At 28.5% G+C, this 26138-nt stretch overlaps 1 protein-coding gene across 1 annotated transcript; it reads right to left on the bottom strand.

The window, feature by feature from the left end:
• LOC113363502 (origin recognition complex subunit 3-like) lies at positions 1-21147 on the bottom strand (the record flags this gene model as incomplete). Its single annotated transcript, XM_026605997.1, is given in 12 exon segments — positions 1-110; positions 2866-2982; positions 3189-3280; positions 7519-7758; positions 9141-9434; positions 12080-12271; positions 16564-16692; positions 16769-16894; positions 18198-18345; positions 20420-20625; positions 20690-20850; positions 20913-21147. Coding segments are annotated over 12 exon segments (2037 nt in total), but the record flags the coding sequence as incomplete, so codon positions are not given.
• Between the last annotated feature and the right edge of the window lie 4991 nt (positions 21148-26138).

Below are 26138 nucleotides of genomic sequence, written 5' to 3'. Positions count from 1 at the left end.
AATGACTTTTTGTTCACCAAGTCAATCTTGTTACGTGATCCCTTTTTTTATTTGAAGATTTTATGAATCCGAGATGCTGCAATTCGGAAACCATACTTGTGAATCTGGCTCTGTTAAATAAAGAGAAAAATGAATAAACAAATAGAATAAATGAAATATCATTGATACTATCATTGAGATATATTGTGATGTATCAAATTCTATATATATATATATATATATATATATATATATATATATAAACAGGGCCGGTCCTGGGGTCCTTAGCGCCCGCATGCAACTTTTTTTTCTAGCGCCCTCCCCCCTATCAATATTAACTGCTTTAATAGTTTATCATTTAAATTATATAAATATTTACATATTTTTCAAAAATTTATTTTTAATTATTCTGGATTTAGTACACAAAAAATTGGATATAATCTAAAAGTGGATAAAATATATTGATTTTAAATTTATTTCGAAAATCGAGGCGATTTGCGGGTTGATTATAATCAAATATTTTTAAAATTTCAATTATTTTTTACAATATTAATATTTGGGTTTTATAACATTTTACTTATTTATTATGCGATTTAGGGTAGGGCGGGGCTAGTTGAGCAAATTTTTACTTAAACGGATGTAGCTCCTCAATGAAAAGTCTCAATAAATTGCTATACGGCTTAATGGATTTGTTGTTTATCGCTTAACAAAAGTGTTAATACCATTTTTTGGTAATAAGTAAAATTTAAAAGCTACATCTGTCTAAATGCAAAAAGTCAAGTATGCTCAATGTACCCCATAGGTGGGGCAAGTTGAGCACTAAGAAAGTATAATGAAATCATAGGTACAATGAAATAAAATAAGTTTTGAATAACCAGTTCTATATTTATAGTCTTTATTGACAGAGAAAACAAAACTTATAGTAATTTTCTTTGAATAATTAACCAAAAGTAGAACAAAACAATATCGTATCTTAGGAATTATTTTACCATTATATTCAGTATTTTTGATTAAAATCATTATTTCTTTATATTATTACTCAAAGACTTAGCTTAAATCTTAAAAATAATAATTAATTTCTGGAAGTTAATTGTTTTTGCTTAGTGACAGAACAAGTTTAGCAACTATGCTCAACTAACCCCAACTCGGAATTTCAAAATAAAAGTGAGTTTATAGAAATACCGTGAGAGTTATACCCAGAATCTCTGTGCCTATTAAAAGTACTATAAATGTATGGAAGAATAACATTTACCTGATTAAAAATGAATAACATTTGACTAAACCAGACGAAAACTCGCGATGAATTACTTTTTTACTTTTTGGTCTCAAAATAAACAAAACGCCCGTGAGCCTCACTCATCTGTCCAGCGGCCACTAGCTGTTTATTTTTCCCAAACCTCTGTCTTTCCGCCATATAATACTTAAACGGACGGTGAATAGTTTTCGAGATATTTCGATTGCTCAACTTGCCCCTATGCTCAACTAGCCACGCTCTACCCTATTCTATTGAGCAAATCATGCCATGTTGGATTTTTGAAATTTTAATTTAATTTAATTTATATCATTTGCAATATCCAAAATTGCGTCGTAAACTTCTCCTTATTGATATCGTAAGAGCCGAAATGTATTTATCCTTGCTTTACCGTCATATTCAGAGTATCAGTTTATTGTTTTAAAGTTAAATTTTTAACGTATTTTAAAAGTATTGTCCAAAAATCAGTAAAAAATACAAAGAAATTACACATTTCTTTAAATATATTGAAAAAAACTTATTATATTTGATATGTATTCTTTCTGCATAGTTAATAATTATTAAATGGACACCGCTAGGTATAAAAAAAGCCTTAAGATTTTCGTTCCAAAGTAAATTTTGCTTCCATTTTTTTATATTTGTTCCATTTCCATAACCCTAACCACGCATGTTTTCAACATTCAACATTCATCAGAAGCGAAACATTTGCAACAAAAGCAAAAGTTACAATTCAATTTCTCGGAATAAACATACCATTTTTTAAGCACTGACTCTCGATTTTTCATTTTCCCCATTATAAGTTGTTTATATTTTTTAACAAGTTCCGTTTCAACTAAATCAGCTCGCAATTTTTCGTCAATAATGCCCAACAATTAATTTAATCTTTCGTAGGTTTGAGCTTATGGGATTGAACACCAGACAATTTCTTCTTCGATTCCACAGTAACTTCAAACAAAGAAAAAATTTAATAAGTGAATTAAGCAATGGGCAGAGCTGTTATTTACTAATTTGCAGAGTTATTAATCAGTTAATTGTTTCTACTGATATCACATTGCAAAATAAATGTGAATAAATGCTTTTTGTGTCTCCGTATCCCTAATTAAGTTAGATTGTTTATTATCATTTATTAAGTATTCTAGATTTTATATAAAAAATATAAACATTATATTATAAATTTAATTTCCGAAACTCGTTTTGGCGCCCCCTAAGGCGTGCGCCCGCATTTTTTGCATGCATCGCATGCAAGGCAGGACCGGCCCTGTATTTATATATATATATATATATATATATATATTATATATATATTATATATATATATATATATTAATTTAGAAATATGAAGAAACAGCACTCTTTTTTTGCACTAATTTATTAAATAATAGGTTTGTCTCATCATCAGTGTATTATAATTTCATTCATAATTGCATTCAGTAAGAGGAACAAGTTGGAATTGTTAACACATAGTGCTATTTTAGATTTTCATATTTTAGATTTTAAATTATAATACACTGATGATGAGACAAACCTAGCCTCGAAACGTTTGTAAAATTATTATCATTTAATAAATTAAAACCAAAAAGAAGTGCTGTTTGTTCATATTTTTAAATTAATATATAGTTGATAAAAAAAATTACTGTATTTCTGGTTCAATTTCAATAGTGTCTTCCTCAGCTTCTGCATCAGATGTCCCATTTGCAACAGTTGATGTTACATGCCGAAATGCATGAAGCCAATCATATAAATTTATAAGCCTATAAAATAAATTTTATATTAAAATTTAAAACTTACACCATGTATACCAGGAAAAAGTCTGAACAAAAAATAAAATTATTTTTTTATTATCTTTTAATAATTATTATCCTCAAGTAATATTATCATTGTTAATACTATAAATATTAAATTACTAATATAACATTACAATTATACAAATAGCTTAACTTAATTATTCTTTTATTACCTCCCACACTCCAAATGCAATTTATAACCGATACAAATATCAGGCATAGTCGATATAATTTCATCTTTCACATCAGTAGCGCAACACGAGCACTGAAAGAGAAAATTCACCATCAAAATCACTTTAAAGTAAAATAATTTGATAGTTCACTTCACCACGAAGTGAAACTTCGTAATGCTGTAATCAAAATAAACAATCTACAACATTTTCAGTTCACAATATTCCCACTCAGTCTGCAATATACTCAATCAGATAATGTAAAACCATTTTCAGACTGCTTACAGAACTCTGGCAGTTTACAATACTCTCCGACAATTTGCAACATTTTCACACAGTCTACAACAACAAAATCTACAACATTCTAAGACTATCTACGACTTTATCTAACGGTTTACAAAGTTTTCAGACAATCTACAACATTCTTAGACAGTTTATAAGATTTTCAAACAACCCATAACATTCTCAGATAATCTATGACATTATCAGACATATTACAGCATTTTCAGAAGGTTTATAACATTCTCAGACAATTTACAATATTTTCAGAGAGTTTACAAAATTTTCAGACAATCTGAAACATTCTTAGATAGTTTACAAATTTTTCAAACAATCCATAACATTCTCAGACAATCTATGACATTATCACACATATTTCAGCATTTTCAGAAGGTTTATAACATTCTCAGACAATTTACAATATTTCTAGAGAGTTTACAAAATTTTCAGAAAATCTGAAACATTCTTAGACAGTTTACAAAATTTTCAAACAATCATAACATTCTCAGACAATCTACGGCATTATCAAACAGTTTACAGCTTTCTCAATTACCACATTCTCTTACAATTTATAACATTTTCTGACAGTTTAAAAAGCTTTCAGACAATATACAACATTCTCAGGTAGTTTACAAAATTTTCAAACAATCCACAATATTATCAACAATCTATAACATTCTCAGATAGTTTACAGCATTTTCAGACGATTCACAACATTCTCTTACAATTTACAACATTTTCAAACAGTTTACAAATTTTACAGAAAACCTACAACATTCTCAGACATTTTAGAAAATTTCCAACAGTACATAACATTGTCAGGTTTACAACATTCTCTTGCTATTTACAACATTTTCAGTTTATAAAGTTTTCAGACAATGTACAACATTCTTAGATAGTTTACAGAATTTTTGGACAATATATAACATTCTCAGTCAATTTAGAAAATTTTCAAACAATCCACAATATTCTCAGACAGTTTACGGCTTTCTCAGACCGTTTTCTTACAATTTATAATATTTTCAGACAGTTTCCAAATTTTTTAGACAATCTACAATATTATCAGACTGTTTACAGCATTCTCAGATGGTTTACAGCTTTCTCAGACAATTTGCAACATTTTCACACAGTTTACAAAATTTTCAGAAAACCTAAAACATTTTGAGGCAATCTACGACATTATAGCATTCTCAGACAATTTACAATATTTTCAGACAGTTTACAAAGTTTTCAGACAATTTACCACATTCTCGGGCAGTTTTCAGCATTCTCAGATGATTTACAACACTCTCATATAATTTACAACAATTTTAGACAAATTACAAAAAAATAAGGCAATTCACAACATTCTCAGATAATCTATTATATAATCAGACAGTTTACAGCATACTCAGATAGTTTATAAGATGGTTTACAACATTCTCAGACAATATTTTCAGACAATTTTTACAATTTTCAGGCAATCTATAACATTTTCAAACAGTTTTCAGACACACTAAAACATTTTTTTTTTCTTTCAAAAAAATTAACATAATTTTCAGACAATCTGCAACATTTTAAAACAATTTTCAGAATATGGTTATAATATGAAACTCTTTCAGACACTCCAGGCAACATCTTTTCATAATCAAGAACTCTTTCAGACATATTGCATATATAATCAAGAATTCTTTGAGACGATTCAGACAACATCTTGATATAATCAAAACAGAAAGAATTGTCTCTATAAGACAATTTTAAACTTGTTGAAACCATCTTCAATACCTTGATATGATCAAAGATGCTTGCAGACAATTTGCCAGATTTTTAAAGAATTTTACTCAGCATTTTCAGACATCCTGCTATAATCAAGAACTCTTTCAAACAATTTACAACATTTTTAGATTATCTACCACATTTTCAGCCAAAATTCCAACATCTTCAGACATCCTGCTTCAATTAAGAACTCTTTCAGACAGTACACAAAATTTTCAGGTAATCATCAGCCTTCTTAAGATAATCTACAACATTCTGAGACACTTAACAGTATTTCAGACATCTTGTTATAGCCAATGACTCTTTCAGACAATTCAGACAAAATCTCGTTACAATCAAGAACTGTTTCAGACAATATGCCAAATTTTCGGACAAAATTACTCAGCAACATCGTATGACATCCTGCTATAATCAAGATTTTTTTTAGACAATTTGCAACATTTTTAGACAATCTGCCATATTTTCACACAAAATTAAAGCATCTTCAGATATCCTGCTTCAATTAAGAACTCTTTCAGATAGTGCGCAAAATCAGGCAATCTTAAACATTCTCAAGATAATCTACAACATTCTCAAGCAGGTTACAATATTTTCACACATCTTGTTATAACCAATGACTCTTTCAGACAAGTCAGACAACATCATGTTATAATCAAGGGCTCTTTCAAACAATTCACCAGATTTTCAGACAAAAATACTCAGCAATATTGGACACTCTGCTTTAATCGAGAACTTTTTCTGACAATTTATAATATTTTTAAAGAATCTGCTACATTTTCAGACGAAATTACACCATCTTCAGACATCCTGTTGACTCAAGAACTCTTTCACACAGTTTTCATTATTTTCAGATGACGATTAACATTCTCAAAAAGTTTACAACATTTTCAGATAATTTACAACATTCTTAGACAATCTACCACATTTTCTTCATACATTTCCAGACATCATGCTATAATTAAAAACCGTGTCAGAAGATTTACAATATTTTTAGACAATCTACCATATATTCTTCATATATCTCCAGGCATCCTGTTATAATTAAGAACTTTTTCAGACAATTTACAACATTTTTGGACAATCTACCACATATTCTTCATATATCTCCAGGCATCCTATTATAATTAAGAACTTTTTCAGACGATTTACAACATTTTTAGACATTCTACCACATTTTCTTCATATATCTCCAGATGTGCTGTTATAATTAAAAACTTTTTTAGACAATTTACAACATTTTTAGACAATCTACCACATTTTCTACATATATCTCCAGACATCCTGTTATAATTAAGAACTTTTTCGGACAATTTACAACATTTTTGGACAATCTACCACATATTCTTCATATATCTTCAGGCATCCTATTATAATTAAGAACTTTTTTAGACAATTTACAACATTTTTAGACAATCTACCACATTTTCTACATATATCTCCAGACATCCTGTTATAATTAAGAACTTTTTCAGACAATTTACAACATTTTTGGACAATCTACCACATATTCTTCATATATCTCCAGGCATCCTATTATAATTAAGAACTTTTTCAGACAATTTACAACATTTTTAGACAATCTACCACATTTTCTTCATATATCTCCAGATGTGCTGTTATAATTGAAAACTTTTTTAGACAATTTACAACATTTTTAGACAATCTACCACATTTTCTACATATATCTCCAGACATCCTGTTATAATTTAGAACTTTTTCAGACAATTTACAATATTTTTAGACAATCTACCGCATATTCTTCATACAACACCAGACATCCCGCTATAATTAAGAACCCTTTCAGACGAGTTTCAACATTTTTAGACAATCTACCACATTTTCTTCATACATTACCAGACATCCCGCTATAATTAAGAACCCTTTCAGACGATTTTCAACATTTTTAAATAATCTACCACATTTTCTTCATACATCTCCAGACATCCTGTTATAATTAAGAACTTTTTCAGACAATTTACAACATTTTTAGACAATCTACCACATTTATTTCATACATCTCCAGGCATCTTGGATTTACAACAGTTTTAGACAATCTAGAACAATTTCAGGCAATCCTGCAACAGTTTCAGACAATCTACAACAGTTTCAGACAATCTACAACAGTTTCAGACAATCTACAACAGTTTCAGACAATCTACAACAGTTTCAGACAATCTACAACATTTTCAGACAATTTGCGAAATTCTAAGACATACTCGCTCTATTTGTTTCTATTCCGCGCTGGAATAAAAATAGCATTAGAAGTTTCACTTTAACAAAATATCCGTCCAACAATTACCTGGAGATAGCAACTAGGACTATTCAAAGCAGTGTGCAAAGTAGCCCTAGGACTGCCAACTATGTGTTGTTTAACAGATTCATGATCCGTGAAAATGAACAATTCATACAGAGGTAGAGATGTGGTTGGTGGATGAAGATAGTTCGAGAAACATTCTATTGTGAAATCGATTATAGACTTTTTAACAGCATCGTATTGAGAGTTTGTTTTTCTTTGCTTGGATGAACACTCCATCAGCATCTGGAAATAAGTTTATTAATTATAAATCTCATTTTAGTAAATATTAACTAGTTGTAAATGGCATTTTGATAAAAAAAGAGTTATCTCATAGAAGATAATCTCTTTAAATGCATTTACACCCAGCAATAAATCTATGCAAAAAAGAGGCATTTTGCCATGTGGAAAGTTGCATAAACTTCCTGGTAAGTGTGAATAATTGATTTATTCAATAATATGTATCTGATATTTATATGATCTACCTGCCTATTGTTCTGCCTATCCAACCGACTAGTTCTCTACATTTATTCCTGTCTAACTGTTTATTTGACTTCCTGTTCACCTATTTACCTGTCTACCTACCTATCTATTTACTTGTTTACAAGCTGACCAAGTCTTTTTTTTGACATTATTACCTGATTACCCGTCTAACTGTCTAGCTGCCTACCTGTCTACCAGACAATTTACAACATTTTTAGACAAAATTACAATATCTTGAGACATCCTGCTATAATCAAGAAATCTTTCACACAGTTTTCAAGATTTTCAGGCACAGTTATTGCTGCCACCCTGCTTATTAGTATACTTTTCTTACTTTCTGCCTTTTTACCTTTTTACTTGTTTACCAGTATACCTGTATATCTTTCTATCTATTTACAACTAATTTTATTTGTATATGAATCAATAATAATGATTTGTAAATATAATATTTGATTAACAAATGTCAATTTCTGCCTTTTTTCTGCATATCCAAAGTCACTGAACCAGCCTTTGCAAAAATGTGATCATTCCACTAACAAAAGCAAAAATAACTCTGTTTTCTCAAAAACTGTCATTTTTAGAACTTTTTGCTTTGTATCTCCCATACAGGTCAACCTCCCCTTTCCAAGAACTAATCAGCGCGTTTCGCCGGCATTACGAAAAGAATGTTTTTTGAATCAATCTAATCAGATGCTCCGTTCTTGCAAAAAATGAAGTACCATTTTCTGTACTTTTTGTACCGTATCTCCAAAGCAGTTAAACCTATCTTTGCCAAAAACTGATCACGTCTCCCTATCAATAGGAATCGAACGTTAAAATAGATTGAACTGTGCTCCAGAAAACGTCAAAAAAATTTGTATCTATTACTTACATAAACACACATACATGACATTATCAGACAATCTACGATTCAAATTTTCAAAAGCAGTTAAATTTGTTTCGCGAAAACAGCCAAGAAAATTTTTGCATTTTTTGCTAATTCTATACCATTCTAATACAATTTTTTGTAAGGTATGCCAAAATGTTCCGAAGGTTTCGAAACATAAAAATATTCAAAAATAATCCTATTAATTTTTTTTGCGATTACTATAACTTACCCTACAGTAAATTAATAATAATTAATAATAAAGTATTAAAATACTCACCTCTCTCATTTGGTTCCTGTTCATGTTACTTAAATCAATACTAATTTCCTCAATGGCATTCTCGATTACATTTGTTTGGTTCAACTCGTTCAATTGATTATAAATATTACTTAATACTTTTAAAGCCCTAGAATTTTTAATTTTCAGTCTTTGTTCCTCCAAAATATGTAGGATGTTGTTAATTTTTTCTGTAAACTCTGCTCGTGATAAGAACTGTAGCAGCTGCATGGTTTCTTTGAAATTGGTCTCCTCGATGATATTAGTTGACATAGCGCTGATGTATAATTCATGCAGCTAAATGAAATAAAATAGGTGTGAGTAGTATTTTATATCAAGGCAACTTAAATAATCGGCATAATCAATAAGATATATTGGTTATAGCTATATATTGAAATATAGCTGCCACGTAGTGAACAAAACGTTGCATTTACGTTGAAGTTGAACAAAGGTTACAACTGAACGTATTATAAACGTTCTATTGACGTAACCACCAACAAGGTAACGACGTTTCTTCTGTACTATGTAATTTTAATATTTGTAGTTTATTAGGTATTAACCCTTTCGACTCGGATGCCGCCACTCCGGCGGCATAGTCATTTTACCGTTGCGCTCGGATGCCGCCGTTCCGGCGGCATGATATGTTTTACCGTTAAGCTCGGATGCCGCCGCTCCGGCGGCAAATCGTGTCGGCGACGACTCGTCGCAAACTAAACTTACATTTAATTTTTTTTTATTTTTTAAAAATTAATTTACTATTACATTCATTTATTGATTGATTTATTAATTTTATAAATAAATATATAACAAAATTAATTTATTAGCTCATGATCCACATAATTCTAATAAAGATCTGTGAAGAAATGATTTTTTAAACAATATAGAGTGCAATTTTTTTTAATTTTCAAAATTTTCTATTTTATTATCATAATAACTATATTTAAAAGCAATATAACCACATTTTGAAAAAATCCGATACAAAAAAAAATTCCGAGTTGAGAGATAAGTATAGCACTATAATATTCCGAGCGCAGCGTACCCACTGGCAGTCCGACTCCCGAGTCGAAAGTGTTAATATAGAGAGAGTGATTGAGTTAAACTTTATGGCGCCATTATTCCAAATTTAACGATTTTTTTATTTCAACCAATTTGCGTAAGCTTCTAATATTTTTAGGATGCTTGTTTAGTGCATTAACTTTATCGCCATGTTAAAATTTCATGATAAACGGCAAAAAAATCTAATATCTAATTACGAAAAAATTGGGCAAATAATCTTAGCCAAAAATAATAAGCACAATTCCAAATAATATTTTTTGAACGGTTTTTCCATTTTCGAAATCGGTTAATAGTTTTTTTGCGTAAACGGTCACAATTTTTTTGCAATTTTTACTACCCAGCACTCAAGATACAATAATGTCATAGAATAGTAAATAGTATCCAAAAGGCACTAGAGAAAAAGGAATATTGTTCAGCAATATTTATCAATAAAAAAAAGCCTATTGTTCAAAATAAAAATAAAAATTGCTGCACAAGATATTTTTACTATTGAAATATTACTTAACAAACAGATTATTCAGGACTAGAGTTGGAATCAGAATTACATAATATCAAGTCTAGAGTTCCACAAAGGAGTGTTTTAGGGCCGTCATACGATCTTAAATAAAATGTCAAAAAAGAGGAGATATCTTTTAATATCTTTAAAGGCATAAAGACCAGCATATTGTCTTAAGAAATAATGTATATTTTAATTGATAAATATATGCAAACCAAAAAAAATTTTTTTTTGCTAATTCTGAAGAAACGATCAGCCCATCCTCTTAAAAAACTAACCATGCGAGTACTATTAGAGTTTCATCGAATGGCTTTTCAATTTTCAAAATCGGTTCAGCAGTTTTTGAAAAAAATGTTAAATGTTTTATCAAGTTCGGTGGCAAACGATTCACAAGGACTTGAAACGTCAAGAAAGAAAAATTAGCAAAAAGGGTTTTCTGGTGAAAACAAACTTCTCCTTCGAAAAGTCTATATTAATTTCAATTATTTTTAAAATAATATCAATAATAATACTCAATTAATAATAACACAGTTCCACAAAATAAAAAAAGTTGTAATTGGGCGTGCGGAATATATTCTCCAATGTAGTTTTGAAAATGAATCTGAAGTCAAAATTGGGGGTCAGATAACAAAAAATTGGGACAAAAAGATAAAAAATGACAAAGGTCTCCGATCTAGTTATTCTTCTGCATGATACTTAAAATCTTATAATTTTTGTCGTTGCCTAGCCCTTTTTACCTTAAATGACTATAATCTATTTATTTTGTAGAATTGCCAACACATTTTCCCCATTGCCCTTGAGAAAATATGCTTGCAAATTACTGCTGAATTATACAAAAAAAAACTTGAGAGATCATTGAATTGGAAAACGACAAAAACTGTGAAATTTTGATTATTATGCAGAAGAATTATTAGATCAAAGATTTTATCGTTTCTTTAGATTTTTTTTTAATTCGTTGCCATTTGACTTTCAATGCTGACTTCAAATTCGAGTTTGGCAGTAAAAACTACATTGGAGTATATATTCCAATGTAGATTATTCCAATACAGATTTTTCTTTTAAGTCTGGTCGATCAAAAAATACCTGGAGACCTAATATAGTTTAATTAACTATAATTCTTTCACTTTACTATATTTTATTGTTTTTTTTCCCTTTTGTTTCTAGTTTTTTTATAATATTAAGTAGCTCTAGTAGATAATCCACTTGGGATATCTACTAATTTGTAATCAACTATTTTACCATATACTTGTCAGAATTCTCTGCTAAATGTAATAATTTATATAGATTGCAGAATAAAATTGAATAAAAAAACAAATACAGATAACTTTTATTTATTTTGTAGATCTGTGTAATTATATCAAGTTTAAATATATAACTTCTTAAGACTTACCTTGTTTCCTAAAGGATTTTGTGGCAGATCATGCACCATTTCGAATAAAATCTTCAGATTTAAATGAAAACAAATCAAATAATCTTGGATATTCGATATTAACTCGGGTATCCTGTGAAATACAGCTTTGTCTTTCAATAACAGATCTATTCGCATTTGATAATCATTCTGAGACTCCACCAAGTACCTAAACTGATAAAATAATTAGTTATCATAATAATAATTTTATAACAAAATACATAAAGTTTAAATTTTACTATTAACTAGTTAGCTGTGATTGACGAATATACTCGTCATGCTGAGTGGCAGAATTTTGGGTATTGACGATTGTACTCGTCATGAGTAAAAAACAATGATAATTTGCTATTGAAATCGAAATTTTTGAAATAAAACAAAGTATATTCTGTATTGATAGGTTAACAATTGTTTAGAATATTTTGAGCCTATGACTATATAAAGTAAATAGCTGTAAGTATTTATCTTAAAGCTGTATTTATTTACCTTAAAGCAAGTTGCATAGACTTAATAATTAACTAATTGAATAAATACTTAAAGGAAATAAACTAATCAATAAGAATTAGGATTTAGCCATTTAAACTAGTGGTGTAGGCATCGTTAAGGCAAATTGCTGGAACTTCCCGTACCGTAATGAAATATTCAAAAAATATTAAATGCTTTCAAATAGATTATTATAAATACTGTAACTATTAAATATATTATTTGTATTTTATAGACAAAATATAAGTGCCTATAAATTCGATGACGACGTTTATTAGTGCAGTAAACGGAGCGTTTTAGGTTTGAATTTTTTTACTGTGCTCCGAATTGAATGAAATTTTGGAATTAGGTTCATCTTACCCTCAAGTTCAAAAGTGAAAACAATTCAGGTTGCGCCATCACCCCCCGGGGTAATGACACCCCTTCTCAATTATGTTATTACATTTTTACAAAATAACGTCGGAAATCGATAGAAGAACTAATTATAAGAAGAAAATGTCTTTTATAGTTTTTCAAAAAAACTAATACTTTTCAAGTTACTGGCCACTAAAGATTCATATATTTTTGGCGTTTTTCTTCGTTTTTTTTGCAAATATCTCCTAAAATATACATTTTTAACGAAAAACATGTAATGAACAAAATAATGTCAATAAAAACTTAATAAATCGGTATTACATAAAGTGTTCTAAACTTTTTTTGTAATTTGCGCGGCCGCGCAGTCTTTAAACATTCATAACTCTGTCAAATTTTGTGTGAAAGAAAAATAATGAAAAACATTAAGCCAGAAAGCTCCCTTTGATTTTTATCTATTTGCATTTATACGTATCTTTTATTCTTTTTGAGATATAATGAAAAAAAAATCGATTTTTAAAAAAATTGGAAAAAAAAGTTTTTATAAAATCGTGAGTTTTCTGAAAATAGTTTGTACTAAAGTAGTGAATCTGCTAGAATCCATCAAGATGTCTATAATGAAGTGAATTCTAGATAGAATGTGAATTACTTTAATTCTGGTGGAAATGGCGCTCATTAAACCATATGATTTAAAAGAAAAAAACTTCGTATATGCTTCTTATTTGCATGATAGCTCACTCATTTTACACGTAAAAAACTTGTAACAGCACTTATTTTAAAGCTTATGTTGAACACTATAAAACCCAATTTTACCGAAATGCATAAAATGTAAAACCTCGACACTAGATGACTTTAAATACAACAATTAAATCTTGAACGAAATAAAAAACGATTTTGCTCTTTCAAATCTAGCTTAATATTACTCCTAAAACACTTTTTGAAACACCAATTTATTAAAATTTTTATTGACATTATTTTGTTCATTACATGTTTTTCGTTAAAATGTATATTTTAGGAGATATTTGCAAAAAAACGAAGAAAAACGCCAAAAATATATGTATCTTTAGAGGCCAGTAACTTGAAAAGTATTAGATTTTTTGAAAAACTATAAAAGGCATTTTCTTCTTATAATTAGTTCTTCTATCGATTTCCGACGTTATTTTGCGAAAATGTAATTACACAATTGAGAAGGGGTGTCATCCCCCCGGGGGGTGATGGCGCAACCCGAATTGTTTTCACTTTTAAACTTGAGGGTAAGATGAACCTAATTTCAAAATTTCATTCAATTCGGAGCACAGTAAAAAAATTCAGAGGTTATACCCTTTTTTCCTCTCCGTTTACTGCACTATATATGTTTACATGAAATGTAAATAAACAAAACTTATTCAAGCGGAGTTATAATTAAAGAACCTTATCTCATATTTCTAAAAAAATATACAAATTGAATTATAAAGTTAAAATTATTTATTTCAAGTATATGAGTGAGCTTCAGAATTGTAGCTAGAATTAAAATTAAAATCCAAACCATATTTTCAATATTTGAAATAAAAAGAATTATAAATTTGAAAAAAGTTAAAATTCGACATAAAAAAACTTTTTTTTTGACTACCCCAAAAACTAATAGTTTCTTCACAAACATAATGTTTTTTCAATCAAAAATTTTCAATTTCAATTTTTGGATGATTACTATAACTTACCCAATGGGAACTTAAAAAAAAAATAAGAGTTTTTAAGAGAACGGAGCATCTGATTAGAGTAATTCAGCAAACATTTTGCATGTTTTAACGGCGTGAAAAAATGATTAGTTTCTGGGAAAAGCATTTCCAGCGATTTCAAAATGTTGAAAAAATTCAAAATAAAAAAAAATCATTTTTTTTATTTTTGTACATTTTAGAAATTTGTCAGATATTTTCAAAATTTAAAAAATAAATTTAAGCACTATCGAAAGAGAATATAGTGTTTTATTAAAATTTCAAAAATATACAAACTTTTTTTAAGAAATTTTAGAGTGTTACTTATATAGTTGAAATAAATAATAGATGTCCATCCTTACCAATTAGCAAGTCAAGTCTACCTGAAAAGCCAGCCGACCAGACTTAAAAAAAAAATACCTGAAAGCCTAATATAGTATAATTTTAACTATAATACTTTCTTTTTGCTATATTTTTTTTTCTCCTTTTTGTTTTTATTTTTCTTGTTATCATATTTTAATTAGCTGGGTGCATCTATTAATTTGTAATCAACTTAATTAACTTCCCGTAGGGTAAGTTATTGTAATGGGCCGAAAATCGGAATTGAAAATTTTTACATTTCTCGACGTTTTGAAGGTTTCTGAACGTTTTGGCATACCTCAGAAAAAATGGATGTGTGTGTGTGTGTGTGTGTGTGAGTGTGTATGTATGTATGGATACAAATTTTCGCCCACGTTTTAGGGCGTACGGATTAACCGATTTGAATGGTTCAAAAAACATTCGATTTCTATTGATAGGGAAAAGAGCTGATTAGTTTTTGGCAAAGGCAGGTCTAGCCGTTTCGGAGATACAGAGCAAAGAGTGTAGAAAATAAAAATCGAATTTTTGAGAGTACGGAGTATCCGATTTGAATGATCTAAAAAACATTCAATTAGTAATGATTAAGAGAAGTGTTTATTAGTTTTTGGCAAAGGCAGGCCCAGCCATTTTGAAGATACGGAGCTAAATATGTAAAAAATGGCAATTTTTGAGAGAACTAAGGGGCCGATTCAAATGATTCAAAGAACTTTCTGCTTGTCTTAACAAAATAATTGATTTTGGAAAAAAAAATTTTGCTCTTTTTTTTTTTTTTTTTAGTTTTTTGTATATCGAAAATATTTCAGATTTTATTTTTAATTCTGACAATAGTTCTAATATACTTTACAAATAATTTCAACTCTGCAATTCAGTTTATATAATTCTTATAAATATTAGACAATGCTACAATATTTACAATAATCTATTTGAAAACATTCAGTATTCCTCGAACATTTTGTTACGGTACGGGAAGTTCCAGCAATTTGCATTAAGGCACGATGCCATAATTGCCTCAATACAGAATTCCACTTACAGCTAGTTTTATCATATATTTGTCAGCATTTTCCGCTTAATGTAATAATATGTACAGATTGCAGAATAAAATTGAATTGAAAAAAAAACTTTCTAATTCAATTTCATAATGCTCATATAATAATAATAAGAAAAATAAAATAAGGTTCTCAGAAAAATTCCGATTAGGTTTGGTCTATTATGTTTTTTGGTTTCTTGTAAACACATATACAAGACGTCGCCCAAATATAAGCACATTAAATCTATAAAATATGAACAATTAAGTTTACCGTATTTGTAATAAATATTTGAAATATTCAAGAAAATTGTTATTAATCATTGATTAACTATTATTAATTATTTTTATTCCTCAAATGTTTAATTACGGTACACAAAATCTAGCATTTTGCCTTGTACCACAAAACCGTACACCACTAGTTTTGAAAATAGTTTTTATATTTTGTTGATACATAGTAGATTTAGTACTAAATAAAAGTCAGTTTCAAGATATACTAGAAACCAGGTAAAATTATTAAAGCAACTAAAATACTATCTCTGATTATTAAAGCAACTTACTGATGGCAGCCTTCGTATTTCTTCAACATCATCAGGTGTCAAATATTCTTTCAATGCTCTAGAATCTATAAAATCATTATTGCATACTATTGCCGCATGCAGATTGGAATAATGATGCAACATGATGTACTGCAATGAAATAAATTAGTAAAATTTTATTATAATACTGGTGATATAAGATACTTAAAAAAAAAACAATGTTTACCTTAAAACTGTTTAGAAAACCTTCCACAGAAAAATCATAGAACATAAATACATCGACTAATAATTTTAAAGATGATCCTGATAAATGAAATGGACATGATGGATCTAGTAGAACTTTTTCTAATATCTAGAAAAGAAATTATATATATATATATATATATATATATATATCATATATATATATCATATCATATCATATTAACCAACTCAAACATAACATTGATTTTTTCAATCCCACGATCCTACATTTCGAAAATAATTTATTTAAAAGACGATTTAGTGAAGGATGCTTAATATCTTTACACAAGGATACAGCCATAAATTTAAGAACTGACAACAATTCGCTTTGCAATGACTATAAAATAACTCTCGACTATTTTCAAAAACGTCACCATATCTGAATGAAGCGTGTATTTTTATTACTTTATTATTTTACAAAAAACATATGTCTGCTGGTCTTTTTACACTTTCTCAAAAAATTGTAAACACAATTCATTCAGTTTTTAGACATTAGTCAACTTGTACACACTAGAATGTAAGGAAAAAAATTGTTCAAAAAAATTAATTAGTTTAAATGTTCCAATTATTAATAGCCTGGTTTATCACAGTATAATAGTGTAGTGTATTTTTTGTATAATTAATCCTGTAAGTACTTATATATAAGTTATAACTTTATATTATTTCCTCCTACATCATATAAAATCTTTTAGTTTTCCACTGAATGACGGTCTCGATGAAGACCGAAACGTATGGATAAATAAAGTACTTAAAAACTACTTTAGTTTTTTTTCTTTACTTGGTGTTACTGCCCGATTTTAAATAACCTATCAAAATATAATATCAACACCAAACTCACATATTTCAAAATATATATATATATATATATATATATATATATATATGTATATCTTATATATAAAATTCTTCTGTAATGATGTATGTAAACATACTCCTCTTAAATGATTATTCGGATTTTGATAAATCTTTCTGAAGTTTGTTAAGGAATTTTTTTAAGATGTATGTGATTATAAAAATATAGTAATATTGTAGAAATAAATGGAAAAAATGCAAAAGACGACATGTCATTGTTTGACATTGAAAACAAATGAAAACTGTCATCTGCCAAAAATTTCAATTTTCTTATAAGCCTAGACAATATTAGAATATGTATAATAAATTCATGATTATGAATAACAAAAATGATATGTCTACATTATTATTGCCAAAAAGAAGCTGAGATGTGCCAGAAATTAAAATAATATAAGATACAGTATATGTATGGCAGATTATAGAATTTGACAAATTAATTCACTTAAAATATAAAATTAACTAGTAATCAGGGCCGGATATGAAATGTATAATATAGTTTTTTTTTTCAATTCAAATTTCAAATTCAAGAAATATATAATATATCAGATATATTTGATTACCTGATTTAAAGTTTCCCTTGACGACTGCGATGAAAAAATTTGCAAAAACATTTTTGATGTTATATGATGCGGTAAGGTTTTATGAACTGTAGAAATTGATGTCGCTACTCCAAACAATAGAACAAATGGTATTGAATTGGAATAACCACTGCAAATGGAAAAAAATATATATACTAGTCGTAAGTGGCATTTTGCCGTAAGACTAGTTGTATAAACTTTTTGATATGTGTAAATAATCGACTTGATCAATAAGAGATCGATATATTAATTTATGATTGCTTTATATGTATACCGAGATGCTATAAAGATACTTATAAATTAAGTTAAACAAACTACTGAATATTATAAAATTTTGTACATTTTTTATATTACACATCATTTATTACAAACACGCATTCAAGATATACACTGGGTATTTTCTAAAAACGCGTCCTATTTTCTAAGACTTTTTCAAAATTCCAGAGAACAGTTTAAAAAAATGCCATTTGGCAATCGAAAATCAAATATTTGCGACACTATGTATGAGCTGACATGAATGGGTAGCAAAAACCTACAAAAAATTTCAAAATTTAGAAAAACTATTGGTGCATGGCATTATGCCTTAGAGCAAATATCTAGAACTTTCCATACTGTAATGAAATATTCGAGGAATATTAAATAATTTAAATAGATTATTATATTATAACATTATACAATAGTTTTAGAATTTTAGCTAGAATTAAAATTAAAATCCGAATCATTTTTGACAATCAAAATAAAAAGAAACTGGAAAGTATTTTTTTTTAGATTTCAGAAAATATTTTTTTGCCTTCCTGAACTAATAGTTTCTTCACAAGCAAAATGTTTTTTGAATCATTTGAATTGAAAGCTTTGTTCTCTCAAAAATTGCCATTTTTTACACTTCTAGCTCCTTACGCTGAAATGGCTGGGCCTGTCTTTGCCAAAAACTAATTACCACATCTTCTCATCATTACAAATTGAATGTTTTGCCAAAAACTAATCAGAACTAATCAGTCTTCCTATCAATAATAATCAATTGCTTTTTGAATACTTCAAAAAGACACACTGCCAAAATGTTCAGAAATCTCTAAAACGTAAAAATACGCACAAATTTTCATTTTCGATTTTTGGATAATTACAATAACTTACCCCACAAAGTTAGAGAATATAAAAAAATTCAGTTTTCAGAAAATTGTTCAAGTTTTTTTAAAAAATAACAGTTTTTTTATATTATCAAAAAATTTCATAAGAAAGAGATTTTTAACTTCCCGTAGGGTAAGTTATTGTAATCGTCCAAAAATCGAAATTGAAAATTTTTGCATTTCTCGATGTTTTGAAGGTTTCTGAACATTTTGGCATACCTCAGAAAAAAAATTGTGTTTGTGTGTGTGTGTGTGTACGTATGTATGGATACAATTTTCCAGTCACGTTTTCGAGCTCAACGGATCAACCGATTTGAATGATTGAAAAAACATTCGATTCCTATTGATAGGGGAGATGAGCTGATTAGTTTTTGGCAAAGGCAGGTCCAGCAGTTACGGAGATAAAGAGCAAAGAGTGCGAAAGAAATCGAGTTTTTGAGAGAACGGAGCATCCGATTTGACTGATCTAAAAAACATTTAATTTGTAATGATTGGGAGAAGAGATGATTAGTTTTTGGCAAAGGCAGGCCCAGCCATTTCGAAGACACAAAGCTAAATGTGCAAAAAAAAAGCAGTTTTTAAGAAAACTAAGCGTCCGATTTAAATGATTCAAAGAACTCTCTGCTTGTTTTAACAAACTAATTGAGTTTGGAAAAAAAATTTTGTTTCAAAATTTTTTTTTTTCAAAAAAAAATTTTTTTTGTATATCGAAAATAATTCAGATTTTAATTTTAATTCTGACTTAAGTTCTAATATACTTTAAACAAATAATTTCAACTTTGCAATTCAGTTTTAATTCTTATAAATATTAGACAATGTTATAGTATTTATTTATAATAGTCTATTTGAAAATATTTAATATTCCTCGAACATTTCGTTACAATACGGAAAGTTCCAGCAATTTGCCTTAAGGCACGATGCCATACACCCCACTAGTTTTCGATTTTTTTCAATAGTATCCAAAATTTTCAAGAAAAATCAAAATTTAATTTAATAAATCTTTTATCTTATTTTCATTTGACCACGACACAAAAGTTAGGTATCTATTTGAACAAGAGTGTGTATGTCTATTTATATTACCTTAGTAAAAGTATAAAATCCTGCAATACTGTAGCATTAAAATTCTCAAAATCTGGTAAAATAACAACAAATGGCTTTGTCGAAGGTTTTGTTTTTTGTTTCTTCGTTGGTGACATAGAATGTTTATGCGCATAGTTATTTTCATACCAAGATTTTAAAACAAGTAGATTATATTGGTATTTTCGCAGCGAATTTGGTAACTCCAACTGAAAAAAAAAATTAAATTAATAAATAATTTAAAACAATATATAAATAGATATGTGTTATTACTTCTTCATTTTCTGTTAAAAACTGCATAACCATGTTCTCGACTGCACTTTTTATACTAAGACAGCCTCTTGCAAATAATATAGCAACGTGTGGTGTTACTTGATTCCTTAATTCTCGTGCCAAGCTGTTGATTTGTTCGGCATGATCAGGTTGATTGATTCCTGTAACAATACAATTAATGTAAAAAGGTAGATATTAATTTATTGGATATATATTTTATTACCTGTGATCAGAACAGCAGTTGGCAAACTATCACAATCAGTGTGTGTCTGTCTCATAAATTCAATGACATCTTGTAAAACATTCATATACGTCCTATGAAGTAGCTTTTTGATTTTGTCTTCGATACCTTTCCATGATTCCTTATAACACTGGTACCAGGGCAGATTTGAAAATAAATTAATGTTGCTTTTGACACCAGCTTGTTTCGATTTTGAATTCTTGAATATAAAACAACCCTGAAACAATTGAAAAAATTTCATATTAATATAAAAAAAACATGATATAAAACGCTTTTAGTACATGATAGCATGGCATTAACCAGTTTTCAAAAGTAAGTGCTTGCATAAAGAAAAGAACAATTTCAAGAACTACCAGATGGCAAAGACGATACAACTTTTATTTAATAATGAAGATTGTCTTTCTTTCCTTGGATGATCATTTGAAAAATTGTCTTTCTTCTCTCCGATCTCAATAATCTAATTTATTTAATAAAGTGGATTTACAGAATTGACAATAACCAGCAAAATATCTTGAAGAAATACAGAAATAACTATAAAAAAATTTATATATATATATATATATATATATATATAAATATATATATATATATATATATATATATATATATATGTGTGTGTGTGTGTGTGTAAAATTCTCATGATGGTAGTGGAAATACTCCTCTGAAACGGCTTGACCGATCATAATGAAATTTTGCAAGTGTGACTGAGAATCTGGCATCTATTTTTCATAAGCCTAAGTGGTAAGGGTTTGCCACTCTCAAGATTTTATTTTAGTTTTTGGACCATTTTTTATATAGTTCGTAAATAAAAAGCACATACAGCCCTAAATTTTCACCCTCCTACCACAATCCCCTATTTTCTAATAATCATTTTAGTAATCGAATAATTTTTCATCTCGCTTTGAGTCAATGATTGAGTGTTATTACCAAATTTCAGTTCAGATTTCTGGAGCTTAAAGAAATGCCTCAATTTTAGTATAAAAAACAAATTATTTCTATCAAGGATCGCCGCTAAAACTTTTTGTTGGATTTTCTTAATTTTATTTCATAATATGCAAAATTTACAAATGAAACATTTTCACTCGACTACCACAAATACCTATTTCATAACAATCATTTTAGTGATCAAATCATTTTTCACCTTGCTTTCAGTCAGTGAATGTTTTTCACTTAATTTTTATTTAGATTTTCTCGAGTTCATAGTAAATGAAGACGAAATGAGAAAGATGAAGTATGTTTGTTTGAACAAGTTTACATTATTGAATCAGACAGGGTCCAAAGAGAGAAATATCAAGTATGTTTGTTCAAACAAGTTTCCATTATTCAAAATTTATATTTATATTTTTATTTACAAAAAAGAATATTTTTATTAAAGATTGAATTATTGTCTTTATTGAAAATGGATTTAATTTTATTTCAATAAAAATATTCCCTGGCTTGTGGAGAAGCTAAATTTTTTCTACAACAATAATTTATTTGTAATAAAGTATCAAGACAGTTTACAATAAAGGAAAATATTGCAGAAAGAGCAGAAATAAATGTAGATTTTGAATATAAAAATCTAAAGATTCAATAAAAAAATTTTGAGAAAGAACTAGGCACCAAATAAATCTATGACAAAACTGTAAATATTTACAGAGAGTTTTAGAAATCTCATTTAATTCCCTAGGCATGCAACAACATACATCAAAAATGTATATTCGGATTTTTATTATTCAAAAATGTATGATTAACGAAAAGAGCGGAAAACCATCGTCTATCAGGTTTTAGCCCTGAACACCATGGTTGTCCAGGTTGAAAGTGTAAAAAAAACAGAAAATTAAACTTGTTCCTGTAAGCTTTAAATTTTTATATGATTTATTTTATTAATTGAGAAGTTCAGAAATCAAATTGCCAGACCATTTCAACCTGCACAAGTACCTACCACACGAGACATAAAGGCCACTCTTGTAAGCAAGATGTATACACATTGCAATAAAATTTGTTCTTTAAGGTTAAAATTCATATATGCGTTTGCCCAAGCGATTTTAAAAAGGTATGCGCTATGCCAGACGGTTCTGTCCAGCCGAAGCCCTCACCAGGGACCCACATTGTTCCACAATGATTATCAATATGCCCCATGAACATTTATTTGTGGCATGCTTTACAGTGGATAAACCATTCATATTTTTTATACATACATACATACATACTTCCGCATTCACAATCAGTTGTTTATACTAAAAAAATTCTAGAAATAGTTTCTATGGCTATACAACGTTTGCCGGGACAGGTAGTAATTCTATTTAATATAGATTATAATAATAAAAGTTATAATTGGATCATTAGAAAGTTGCCAATTAAGACATTGAATCTTAGTTTCAGATTAAGCTACCACTTCCAATATAACCCATAAAACATTTATATGTGGCATGCTTTACAGTGGGTAAACCATTCATATTATTTGTGTTAGCTTCTTCCTTCATTTATACTTCCACATTCACAATCAGTTGTTTTTAATACTAAAACTTTTAGAAATACTTTTTATGTCTAAACAATGTTTGCTTTTATTTATTTAAATTTATATTATTATATTTTAGCAGTTGTAATAATTAAAAAAAAAAAAAAAACAGAAATGTTTGCCGGGAAAGCTAGTAATTCTATGAATTGCGTATATAGATATCATAATAATAAAAATTATAATTGGATCATTAGAAAGTTTCAAATTAAAACTTTAATAATAAATAGAAGGACTGAATAGAAATGTATATAGTGCATATTTTACGTTGATATACTGTTCATACTGTAGTTAATTGTGCAATGATTCACAAAAAAATTGGCATCAAAAAATGCAAAAAACAATTTATGGAGAGACATTAAATATAAATTTTACTGTATCAGTAAGAATTGCTATAAAATATTATACACTAACTTAATAAATGAACACTTAGAAAACAATAGACACACAAATTGCAATATTTATAGACTTAAAAAAAGCCTTCGACACTGTAGACCACCAAATTCTTTTTCAGCAACTTAGAAATATGAGACTTGAGGGTACGATGCACAACATAATTCAAGACTTCTTATCTGAAAGAGAAGTAAGGACCAAAATAGGAAATTGCTTCAGCTATAAAAAATTGGTCAAAGTCGGAGTACCACAGGGAACAGTCCTAGGTCCACTATTATACTTAATATATATTAACAACTTAAAGGACAAAAATTTAGAAGGTAGACACATAGTGTACGCAGAAGACACCATGATTGATAAAGATTTGGAGAAACTAGAAAATAAAATCAATGATGACTTAAAAAAATATACAACATGGCTGACAGAAAATAAACTCACTATAAATACAGATAAAACTAATTATATATATTTTCGACGTAACAAAATTAAAAAAATAGGCAATATAAAAATATTAATCAACAAAACTGAAATAAAAAAAATAGAAAAAACTAAATATTTGGGTATGATTATAAACCAGAAACTAGAATGGAGTGATCAAATTGAAAAAATCAAACAAAAAATTGCAGCACTTTCTGGGATCATGAGAACAATATGACATCTTGGAATTAAGAACAAGGCACTAATATTAAAATCTCATATAATGCCGATTATGACGTACGGCATCACGATTTGGAGTCAAACAACAAATAAAAATATAAAGACACTACAAAGAATGATAAATAAAGCAATAAAATCAACTTACAATTATCCCTATCTCACCCCGACAAAAGAACTTCTACAAAATACAAAGAACATACCACAAAACAATAGAAATAAAAAAATGTATACTAATATTCAAAATAAAAAATAACAAAATCAAAACTTGCACCACAATAGAGACAAACCAGGATATACACGACCATCAAACGAGACAAAACCGAAACTTTCACATGAAACAAGCAAAAACTAGTAAAGGACTTGCAAGTCCTCTGAGAAGTGCAAGCAGCCTTTACAATGAACTACCGGACGAACTAAAGAGAATGACTGACATAAACAATTTCAAAATTAAATTGAAAAATTTCATAAGAAATAAATGAAATAAATTAGATAAAATTCCTTATTTTAAAAACTATATTACTTCTGCTCTGTTAAAATATTAATTACAATTAAGTATAAGTACGTGTGTATGTACGCAGGCGTTCTGTGTATATATGTGTATATAATAGTAATAAGTAAAAATATATAGATGTCTTAATGTAAGTCTGTTATATAAAATTTAGATTTATTTTTGTTATAATTGCTGTGATCTCTCATACCGAGATACAGTATGTATGAATTATATCAAATAAATAAATAAATTAAAAAAAAAATATATATATATATATATATACGTATATATATATATATATAGTCCGTCAGAAATAATGGATGAATTTAAGACAATCATTGTTTCTATATGAATGGGGATAGAAAAATGTATAGGGGCTTTGTGAGTGCACTTATTAATAAAGGTTTAGTAACTTTATTTTCAAAGACAAGTGAGTGCATGTTAGGTCATTCTTCAATGTCTTTACAGAGAAGCTAAATTTTTTCTACCACAATAATATATTTTTAACGAAGTATCAAGACAGTTTGCAATAATGTACAAATATTGCAGTAAGAGCAGAGATAAATGTGGAGCGTTAATATGAAAATCTAAAAAATTCAATAGTTTATTTATTTTTTTGGTGCTCGCATTATTGAGTATGGATACCATAATTTTATGAAGAGAATGGTATTGTCATAGTAGCATCTGGTCATTATGTTCACATGTCACAGACTTTCAAGCAAAATTGGAGCAACCCAATGGTTTCAAAAAGACGAAGCCACTTTCTACAGATTATGTGAAATCATATGTCTAACAACTGTCACTACCAGTGACATAATATGGCCAGCGTGTCCGATTTAACCATGAGGTTATTTTCTATGGGTCATCCTAAAAAATAGAGCGTACCATTACTGTCCTCAAAACATCTATGCCTTAAAAGCAATCAGAGCAGAAATTCCAAGGATACATCTAGAAAAGACGACAAGTGATATGTAAAGCTTCAGAGATCACTTAACCCTCTGTATCGCAAACAAGAGACACCATTTGGAAGATATTAATTATCAATTTCAACACACAAACTTTTGAGTAATGTCATCGTTTAATATTCATAGTTCTTGTGAATCCATCTATTTTTCTGCCGAGCCCTGTATTACAATACAAAATATACATCTGGTACTGCAAGTAAATATAT

Source organism: Ctenocephalides felis, unplaced genomic scaffold (genome assembly GCF_003426905.1).
Source record: "Ctenocephalides felis isolate EL2017-DRISC unplaced genomic scaffold, ASM342690v1 CF-g0.4_SCAFFOLD_00845, whole genome shotgun sequence".
Classification (NCBI taxonomy): Eukaryota; Metazoa; Arthropoda; class Insecta; order Siphonaptera; family Pulicidae; genus Ctenocephalides; species Ctenocephalides felis.
This window is presented reverse-complemented; position numbering and strand designations above follow the sequence as displayed.